The 10,538-nt window shown below is 51.4% G+C and overlaps 1 protein-coding gene across 1 annotated transcript; it reads right to left on the reverse strand.

The window, feature by feature from the left end:
- Positions 1 to 1,427: 1,427 nt before the first annotated feature.
- Positions 1,428 to 3,434, reverse strand: LOC119431900 (uncharacterized). The gene is made up of 4 exons (XM_049658100.1): positions 3,177 to 3,434; positions 2,540 to 3,103; positions 1,921 to 2,439; positions 1,428 to 1,550 (listed from the first exon to the last, which is right to left on the reverse strand). The coding sequence occupies exons 1-4, from the start codon at positions 3,432 to 3,434 to the stop codon at positions 1,428 to 1,430; spliced, it is 1,464 nt and encodes a 487-aa protein (XP_049514057.1).
- Between the last annotated feature and the right edge of the window lie 7,104 nt (positions 3,435 to 10,538).

A 10,538-nucleotide genomic window follows, 5' to 3' on the forward strand; every position in this document is an offset into this window, starting at 1 on the left:
TTTTCCTGCACAAATTTACCAGCCTCATACTTAGCAGCTCATCTGATAACCTACGGTATATAAGTACACGAGTTTAGTGCTTGAAATGCTTTTTCTGACCAGTAATGTGGTGCATCTTTTTCTTCAATCGTAGTGCCAATACTTCACGAGTTTGCGCATGTTGGTTGTTTGTTTGATTTTACATTGTAAACTTTCATTTTTTAATGTTGCCAATTGAAAATAGAAATATTTCTCACTGAATTAGCGATAAAATGTTAAAGAAAATGTTTATGTATTATTGCAAGATGTGTTGTAAAGTTCATGAAAATCCATGTAATCGGATTTTATGTGTATCTGTATGTTTTTCGAAATGTTACTCAGTTTGCCTTGTGACTGTTTGATCAATAAAAATGTTCACCTTTTAAGAAAAATGTTTCATTCGAGTGACTCGACGACTAAACATCAAATTCAATTCACTAAGCATAAGTGCAGGAGCTCCTTATGAAGGAATCAAATATCCCCGACATGTTAGTGTTGTGAATCGCCTCTGATGTGACCATGGCACTGCATAGCGAGTGCTTTCACACAACTGGGAGGAGTACCAGCACTCTGTCTGAAGGAGTACAAACATTCTATTAGGAAGAGTACAAGCACTCTGTTTGGGGGAGGAGAAGCACTCGGTTCGAGGGAGTACTAATACTCTTGTGGTGTGGAGTATTCGTACTCTGGAAGGAGTTCTAGCACTCTCTTGAGGAGGAGTACTAATACTCTGTCCGGGGGAGTTGCTGTACTCTCTCCGAGATGGAGGCGTTTTACTCCTGAAAAGGGAGTGAAATATGAGACAAGCAGATACTCCCTCAAAGAGAGTTCACGGAACTCTCTTTGTTTTTAGAGTGAAGGCGTTGATGAGCCGAAGCAGATTGTCCTCCTTGAGGCGAGGCCACGACGTGTGTTCGTGACCCTTCGCACGAGGCGAAAAGTGTTGTCGGTCTTCGCAATGCTTTTGCGTAACGCAGTAGCGTTGCCGCCACCCGATTCGATGAACATACCCATAACTGAGGTGGTGTCGACTCTCGGTATCAGGTCGCAGCTCCGAGAGAACAGGTGATTGTCACTTTCGGAGACCTGTTTCCAGCCCTTGGGTCTACCCCCTCTTTCTTGTAGGGGCGAATCACCTTAGGGCCGAGCCTTGTCCCTTCCTCGTCGTTCGTAGCTGTGGTTTGCATGGAGTCCGCTAGGGGTGCTGCGGTGCCCAAGGGCTATATAAGCGCTCGTTCCCGACGCGCACTCTTTTCTCACTTCAGTCATGGATGATAACGGTCGCTCTTCTGATAACGGCGTGCCCGCTATGGATGAAAAGGCGAGAGTGGCGGCTCAACTGCAAGCGGAGTCGAGGGCTCGCAAAGTTGCTGCAGCACGGCGACGCAGACAACAAGCGGACCCGGAGTCTAAGGTGCGGGAAACTGCAGCAAAACGGCAACGCCGGCAAGCGGACCCTGAACTGAGGGCTCGCGAATGTGCAGCAGCACGGTAACGCCGGCATGCGGACCCGGAGCTGAGGGCTCGCAAAGCTGTAGCAATATGGCAACGCCGGCAAACGGACCTGGAGCTGAGGGCTCACGAAGCTCGCGCTTGAACCGAGCATCGACGCCACCAACCTCAGGTAGAGAACGCTTCCGGCGTTTTGCCGCAGCTTCCCGTGCTCTCGCCGCCTCTGGGTCCGCTTTCTGGCGTCGCCGTGCTTCTGCACTGATCGCAACGCAGTCTTAATGAAGGGAAAACGAAGTCCGCATCTCACTACCATATACGACCAATAAAACAACATTGCATACACTGTACACATGTGTTGTCACTCATTTGCATGTTCGAGTGGGCAATGTACGGGGGATTCACGGTTACCCGAATGATCCCCCGGTGCTTCGCCCACTCATCATAATTCACTTCGTAGATGTGCGGTGATTTCTTTCTGTAAAGCAGAAGCTCGGATTGGGTCGGGGAATACCTGAGTCCGGTGGGTAGCAGGTACTGCTCCGTGACGTCTACAGCCTCTTGCATGGCGCTTTCCACTTGCCCTTTGCTACCACCGGTGCACGAGATCGTGATGTCGTCGGCATAGATGTTGTGTTTAATACCTTCAGCTTGGGCCAACTTCCTCGAGAGGTCGACCATGCAGATGTTGAAAAGAGTGGGGAAAATGACCGAGCGTTGCGGCGGGCCCCGTGGGCCGAGGAGCACCTCGTCGGAGACAAATTTGCCGATCCGCCTCTTCGCTTTCCTACTTGTCAGGAACGAACAGACGTAGTTATACAGCCTGGGGCCCAGCTCGAGGTCCGCGATGGAAGCCAGGATGTTTTCGTGGAGAACATTGTCAAATGCTTTCTCGAGGTCGAGTCCGAGCAAGACCCTGGTGTCCCTGGTACTGCCGTCGATGATGTGATGTTTCATCATCTTCATGGCGTCCTGAGTCGAGAAGCCGGCGTGGAAGCCAATCATGTTGTGAGTATAGACGTTGTCTTCGACATATCTGCGTAGTCTGTCGAGGACGACATGCTCCGCCAACTTGCCGACGCAGGACGTGAGAGAGGGGTCGGACGTTGTCCACGTTCGGAGCCTTGTTGGATTTGGGGATCAGGACGGTGTTGGCGGCCCTCCAGTTCTCTGGGACACTGTCGTTTCTCCACGTCCCGTCGATCTTCTCGGTGAGGTATTCGAATGAACGGTCGTTAAGGTTCCGCAGCATATTGTTGGTGATGCCATCGGGACCCGGCGCAGACTTGCCCTTGAGTGCAAAAATGGCTTGCCTGATTTCCGCCACGGTGAAGTCTTCGTCCAACTCCGGACGTGCCGGGCCGAGGTAGTCGAGAAACAGGACTTCCTCGTCTCTGTGCTTTACGGGCAGGTACTTCTCCATCAGCTTGGCTACCAGCTCGTCCCCGGAACAGGATCTGGTACCTTCGTGCAGGGCTCTGGCGAGCGTGTGTCTCTGGTTGGATCTGGTGCTGCCCTCGTCGAGGAGGTGTTTGAGCATGCCCCACGTCTTGCCGTTGTGCATCTGCCCATCGATCGAGTCGCAGACCTCGTCCCATTGCTGCTTGCCGTGGGTCCGACAGTGACCCTCGATGGCCTTGTTGAGTTTGGAAGATGTTTTCCCTCAATCTTCGGTTTAACCTTTGTCCCTTCCATCGGAGGATCAGTGCCTGCTTGGCCTCTATAAGATGGGCTAGCCTGCTGTCCATCTTCTCTACCTCCAGGTCGGTGACGATCTTCTTGGGGGACGACTCCGCGTCACTCTTGATTCTCTCGCACCAGTCTTCCAGGTCTTTGGGGACGGGTGCGCTTTCGTTGCCGCGGATCTTGTGAAAATGGTCCCAGTCTGTGATGGTGAACTCTCTGGATTTACTTCGGGCGACGTCGAAGCGGGTCTCCAGAACGTAATGGTCGCTACCAAACTCCATTGGTGATACTCCACTCGGCTCTCGCGGCGTTCTTCACGAATAACAGATCGGCGGTGGTGTCCCGGCTCACCGAGTTGCCGATTCGGGTCGGGAACGCCTTGTCCGTGATGAGCGTGAGGTCCATTTCGTTGGCGTTAGCGTAGATGTGAGTCGTAGATGTAGCCCCGCAGTCCGTACGGGGCGTTCAAGTCCCCGACGACGACCAGGGGATGGGTGCCGGCCAGGTCGACGGACTTCTTAAATATCCTCTTGAACTGCTCTGGGGAGTCCTTGGGATTGCTGTAGATGTGTATAAAACGCTATTTCTCCGCTGGTTCCGTTGTATCGTGTTTAGCAGATTCTCCTCCATGATGTATTCGACCTTGCGACTCGCCAGCTTCAAGTCGTGAGAGAAATGCATAAGCTTCTTGTCAACTAACGTGCATACTCCCCGGCCAACGGGTTGACCGGAGACGGGCCCATAACCGGGAAGAGATGCGGCGGACACAAGGGTTTGCTGTAAAGTGATTACCTGTGGTTAGCTAGCGACCTAACATATTGCTGCAATGGAGCCCTCTTATTGGAGTATCCCCTGCAGTTTCATTGCCAAATTCTGAACGCTTCTTTCCAACTATCCAAGATTAGACAAGTTTTCTGTACTACCTGCGGTAAGGAAAGCCGCACGTAAAAAGTGCCCCCCCCCCCCAGTCTGATGCATCGATCTGCTCGTACTCTGATTATAGTCGCCTGCATGTTCGGAACAACGACCTGCTTCGGAGTTGTGTACATAGTACTTGGGATCATCACACGCTCGAGGGCGTCCATGTGATCAGCCAGCACGCCTAGGCCTCTCTCCGGGGCTCCTAGGGGGACCGGTCTGTACCTGTGCTAAGTCTTGATTTAGCTGCTGCACGCTCGTAGTGAGCGTGGCCACCATGCCCTTGATCTGATTCGTTTGCGAAACTGATCCTTTACTGGAAACTGCCCTGCGCTTGTAGGCCCCGGCCCAGTCGCTGACAAGAACCGGTACTATATGGTGGGCGGGGCCGACGCTTTGACCAAAGCACTCTGATTACCAATTTCTTAATCTCCGTCATTTCGCTAGACATCTTTCTGATCATTTAAGTCCACGTTTTCCTTCTGAAGGCGTGCTATCTCGGCGTTCCTAGCTTGCTCTGGGAGCGGGTCGCGTGCGCCCTGGGAGGGTCCCACTTCGCCGCCGCCACGAACCCTATCAACCCAGGATAGGGTCCCCTTCCTCTTCATCTGCTGGCCAACGCTGGAACCGGACCACGCCCTTGAGACAGAGCGGCTCCTGGAGCGGCGCCTGGATATGCCCCTGGATCCGAATCTGCCCCTGGACCTGGACCTCCCCCTGGACGGATACCTGGAACGCCCGGGGGTAACCGGCGGAGAGCGGTTCCTGGATCTGGAGCTTCCGCGGGCCCCGGAGCGACTGGCGATGTCCGGAAACTGTCGCTTGCGCCTGGCGAAGCCCGGAGACTTGCTTCTATTGGCTCTGGATTGCTCCCCGTGCGTGTGTCTGACGAGGTACGGCGTCTGGTAGCTCTGCTTGCACTCCTTGGCGGCGGTGAAGTGTCGGCAACCGCACATCCTGCACTTGGGGTCGCACTTGTGTTGTTCGTCCGGGTTGGCGACGCCGCATCCTCTACACACGGCTTCGTCTGGAGAGGGGCAGACGCAGACGTCTGCTCAATGCCTGAGGCGGCCACAGGCGTAGCACACCTCCACTTGCTTTTGATATAAGGTCACTTGACGAGCGTACCTCCGTACGAGACGTAGTTTGGCACCTTGTAGCCGTCGAAGACCACAACCATGGTGCCCGTGCTCTTGATTCGTTTGGCCCCCAAGGCCAGCGGGTTCTTCGAGTTAACGATCTTGCGGTCGAGCTCCTCCGGGCCATCCCCGGGTGCCATGCCGCGGATGACGCCCTTGCACGTGGAGTGGGGCGCCGCTTCGTACACGTTGACGTCGTGCTGCTGACCGCCAACGGCGATGCACTCGACCCTGACGCAGTGGGTCGCGTTCTCTCTGCTGGGGTACTGGCGACCATGATGTTTTGTTGGAAACTCGGGCACATCGTGTCCGAGTCCTGCTTCGCCGGGTCGATGCCGACCGCGTTCCATATGGCCTCAGCCCCAACTATCAGGCCCACCTTGGTGATGTTCAGACCTCCCATCGGCCTGACGATGATCTTCGCGTCTTCTTCGGGCCGCGGAGGCATCCTTCCACCCCGATTAAGCTTGGATTAGGCCCTGCCGCGGTCTCGATGACCCTTGGCTGCCAAGTTGTCGTTTGGCTTAGCGCCGGTGGAAATGGCACCAACTCGCTCGACGGGCACCAATTTGGCTCCTGAGTGCCTGACAGCAACTGTTTGCCACCCGGAATCCTTCGAAAACTCTTCCGGAGTCAGAAGCTCACCTTCCACTTCAATTTCCATGATTGCACAGTCTTAGAGTGTCCGCAAAGGCGAGAAAAGCGGCGGGCGTCGCAGCAGCACCTCGATGGACGTTAGGATTACCTAACGCGGTTAGCGATAGCTTCACAGCGGCGTGGTTCAGGCAAAAAAGGGCGATAAAAGGCTACCCACCTCCAAAAATTGAGTATCAACGTGATCGCCACTACATTACGTGTCCGTAGGCATCAAAATCGTCGAACTAGGCACAAATTAAAATAACCGAAATCATTTCAGAAGCGGCAGCCGTCTTTAAACATCCGCACTCCCCGCCGCTCACGTGTGTCTCTCAGGTGCCAGTTCTTATTGTTCGGTACGCGCATGCGTGACAGGAGGATTTATATATATATATATATATATATATATATATATATAGTAGAAGACATTTATCTCAGCCAAAAATGACAGGCCGCGCATATCAACCGCCTGGGCGGCAAGTCTACGCTGTTGTTCTTCCCCTACAGCGCCAAGCCAGTCGAGCCAGGTGGTGATGGAAAGGGAAGGGGGAGGATATGAATGCGATTGCTGAGCAGCGGGGCACTAAAGAAGGCAATGAGCTAGGTCCGCATATGTAGAGGGGCAGTTGGGACAGCTGGGGTCGACTCGATAACGATAGAGAAAGAGACGGGAGGGGGTAACGAATGCATTCATTTGGACATGCCGCAGAAGGCGAGTCTCCGGCACAGTGAGTGATGGATGAGGGGGAGGATACAGGCGCTCGTCGAGACGGAGCTGGAGGTAAACTTCCTGGATGGTGCGGCGCAGGGAGTCTCCCACCGTCCTCCGAGGGCTTGGGCCAGGGGATCAACGGTGCCCGGTTAGAAGCGTCACGGGCAAGCTGATGGGCCAGCTCATTGCCGTCAATCCCTGAATGCCCAGGGACCCAGCGAAGGAAAACGGTGGAAGGCTGCAGTGCAGAGACCGCTCGTTCGACCTCCTGTTGGAGTTAATGGGGTAGTGTGCGGTTCTGTATGTGGTGGATGGCGGCTTGGGAATCGGAGTATATTGTGTACTCTGGGAGAGAGGGAAGGGAGGGAAATGATTGTAGGGCATGGGCAATGGCAAGGACCTCGAGAGAGAGTGCATCCGGAGGATGTAGGAACGGCCCGCTGGTGTGGGTTTCAGGTGCTGGGAGGTGGGGATAGTAGATAGCGTAGCCGCAGGAACCTCGAGGAGCCACGAAAGAGGCATCCGTGTAGGCTACTCCTTGGGTAGTAAAGGGGGGGGGGGCATGGTGCTGCGCTGCCGCGTGACGACGGCCGGCATGCAAGACGGGAGATATATTGGACGGGAGGGGGAGGATACGAAGGTTAGGAGCCGGGGTGGATATAGGAGAGGTAAATGTGGAAACGGGAATGGGGGATATACCCACCTGGGCCAGTAACCACTGACCCTGACGGGTAAGGGAAAGCCGGGCAAGCTGGGAGTCACGGTGGAGAGAGGGAAGAGAACGGAGAGGATGGAAGAGGCCTGTGGCAAAGAGCTTAGCGGTGGAGGTAGTAACAGGAAGGTTGACAGCTGCCTTGTAGAGGCCTAAAAGGGCGGTTTCAAGGGTGTTAAGTTGAGTGTTCGTGAAGGAAACGTAAGGAACAAAGTTTTATGTAAAGCCTTCGGGCTTTGACACTATACTAACATAATTAAGTAAATTAATATGGCCAACTTGAACGGAGATCTTTGTACTCGCTTTTTGGACTTCACTTATATGTTATGCGCCGCGTAAGGTATACTGTCGCGAGGTTTCTTATATACAGCCGCCGCGGCTTAGTGTCGATTCATTTTTTTTCCGAAGGGGGAGGTTCAATTATTTAACTAGAAGCAAGAAATGCATAGGGACATGTTAGCAAGTGATGCTGTGCGCCGGACTACCTCTTTGCGCACACGTTGTCTTGTTCTACCGTTCTCCTGACGTAAGCAGCAAAAAGAAAATAACAATATAAACATTCATTGATCACTTTGAGTTGTTCTACAGGTCGATTTGTCATGTTTTACATTTCAGCTATAATATATAATAAAATCAGCACAAGTGCTACAGCTCGTTCAGCCACAGCAGCTTCTGCAAAAAAAATAAACATTAAAAAATGTGCGCGTGTCGTTCTTCACTACTATCAGGCGAAGTGGCGTCAAAACACCAAGAACGCGTTTCACTCTCACCACTTTTTCCCTCTGTCCCTTCGCTTTGCAGTGTCGAAGGTATGCACTGCCTATTATGCGCAAAGCCTAGCCTGCGCTGCGACTCAGAACCAGATGGGTGCACAAAGAAGCGTGAATGATGCCCTGTCAAATGTGTTGCTCCCTGCGTGGACCTCGCCCGCTGCCCAAAAAACATCGTGACTCTCGGTCTCTCGGAGGACGAGGGACCCGTACACATTCTTCTTCTGCCTGTGAGCTGTCGTTGCCCACATTGCTTGCACCATGTTTTGCTTGCGAAGCATGCATCAACTTGACCAACATGTTCAGTACCGGCGGCTTGATCTCCACCACTACAAGTTTGGTTCCAGACTGCTATCGGGTGAAACATGAACAACTAGCCAAACGTCGGAAAACTTCATTTACTGCAAAATAAACTCAATTATCGCAAGGCAAGTACAATAGTCTTATTTTTGCCTTCAAGTATATAGTTTCAACTAAGTGCATTGCCTAATAGCTGTATTTTCTTTTTTTTACCGGGATAATGTACGGCCGCTTTTTACTACATACGTAGACGGTGCTGCACCGCTTCAGTGCACCAGTTCAGCTGAAACGCACTGTTCGTTTGAAAACACGTAGCACGGCACCTTTCTGCTGGTACACTGAAGAACACCAAAGTTGGATTGTCGCAATTCCTTACTCAGGAAGTACATTCTGCGAGCTGACTGATGCTCAGAACTTCCTGCAAAACTATAATATGTTGTATTGTAGCTTGCTTAGGTGTTTATCATGAAATAATGCACCCTTTCTTTGCTATATCTGTTCTAAAAGCTTACGCATTGCCAAAGGCTAAGTACAGCTACCCACAAGCACTTACGAGAAGTCTTGTGATGAAGGCATAATTCATCATAATTGGCTAGTTAGAACAAAAGTCTCATATTTTGATGCAGCAGCATTTCCTACCTAATTTCTGCGTCTTTCTGCTTCTTTTTTTTCAGCTTCAACAACTTGTTTAAATAGAAGAATCATGTCTTTGGGAAGTTGCCTTCAATATAATAAACGCCATCATGGGCCATGCAGTTCAACTGCCGTACAGCCTGCATGGGAAGAAAAGCAAGAGAACATGCGGCTATGCAGAGTGGGAACAGGTGATACGGATTTGATTTCTCAGTTTTGTGCCTCTTGGTTATAATATGCATTGCTGGTAGCGTTGGGATAATATAGGTATATGTATTGTATGCAGATGGTGCCTGAGAGACGCAGAGATCGACATCAATCATGTGCAAGACTCATAAGAATGTGGCTGCCAGGCGCCGTCGACTGTGCTAATAGCAGAAGACGGCGTTACACCGAAGCGGCTCATTCGTTCAGCATCTTCCAAGTGCCCCTTTTGTGAACCCAGCCTCAACCCCCCGTTGCGTCATAAGCAAAGCTTTCGTAGGTGTGCCACAGGGTTGGGGATACGAGCGACAATCTGTATCAACCTATTTTAAGACCAATAAATAAATTATGTATCAATATTTGGTGATTTTATAGTAAGTAGATCATGGCATGTTGCAACGAGCTACCATGCAATATTTTCGCAATTTAAAATCGTAGGAAATAACGGCATCGCCCACATACACCACAATCTGCCAATATGATCATGCTAGCGGGTAATGCGGGACAATAACTATAAGTGGCAGAGCCGGGTATTGACCAATACCGGCGCTGCCAGTAGGCAAGGTGGGACACTAGAATGGCAATGAACGGTAGAGCGGGCTATCTGCCTGTATTTGGTCTGCCACGTGATGGCCGAAATAGGCCCTCTATTGGCACGCCCGCACTGGGCCATTCCTGACGCGGGTAGCGCTGCCAGTTTCGGGCTTATATTTGTGCCGGTGTTTACCATGATATTGCCGTGCTGGGGCCAGCCTGGTAGTGCTGCCTGGGTTAAAGCTGGTCATCCGGTCGTAAACTTTGTGTATTCACTTTCTAACACAGGCTGATATCAACGTTCCAGGCAAAAAAAAAGCCGAAGCACCACTAACCTCACCCACGACTAAAATAATAAACTTTCATCCTTGTTTGTGTTAAAAAATCTGGAAAGGAAGATTATTTTTATGGTAGTGGCGAAAAGCTTATCTTATTATTCTGTCTTGAGTTATCACTTTTTAACTGTTTTAGCTATTTCACTCGATAGCTAAGAAACAGCCTACACCAGAATCCGATAGACCATCAGCCTTGTTAACAAAATTTTAGAATGCATTCCCAAGCATAAACATCTTACGGAAATACCGCCCAATATTATCAAGTAACGAGCGTCTGAGAAAAGCGTTCCCGGTGGCACGAAGGGTGACCTATCGCTGCAACAGGATAGTGCTCGCGAAAGTCAGCCAACATCATTCCTCCGATATAAAAGCATCCCTAGGTTCTTGCCCCAGGTGCAAGACCTGCGAGCAGCTTCAAAGTGACCTTAAAATTAAAAGAACCGTTAGTAGCCACACACGAAGTGAAAACTAGCTTCCATTGCACTAGTTCCG

Source organism: Dermacentor silvarum, chromosome 10 (genome assembly GCF_013339745.2).
Source record: "Dermacentor silvarum isolate Dsil-2018 chromosome 10, BIME_Dsil_1.4, whole genome shotgun sequence".
NCBI classification, from domain to species: domain Eukaryota; kingdom Metazoa; phylum Arthropoda; class Arachnida; order Ixodida; family Ixodidae; genus Dermacentor; species Dermacentor silvarum.

Coding starts and splice junctions, on each gene's coding strand:
- LOC119431900 (XM_049658100.1), bottom strand. CDS start 3,434: ATGGAGTTTGGTAGCGACCATTACGTTCTGGAGACCCGCTTCGACGTC. Junction 2,440..2,539: donor CTCACGTCCTGCGTCGGCAA/GTTGGCGGAGCA, acceptor TTCTCGACTCAG/GACGCCATGAAGATGATGAA. Junction 1,551..1,920: donor AATCACCGCACATCTACGAA/GTGAATTATGAT, acceptor ATATTGCTACAG/CTTTGCGAGCCCTCAGCTCC.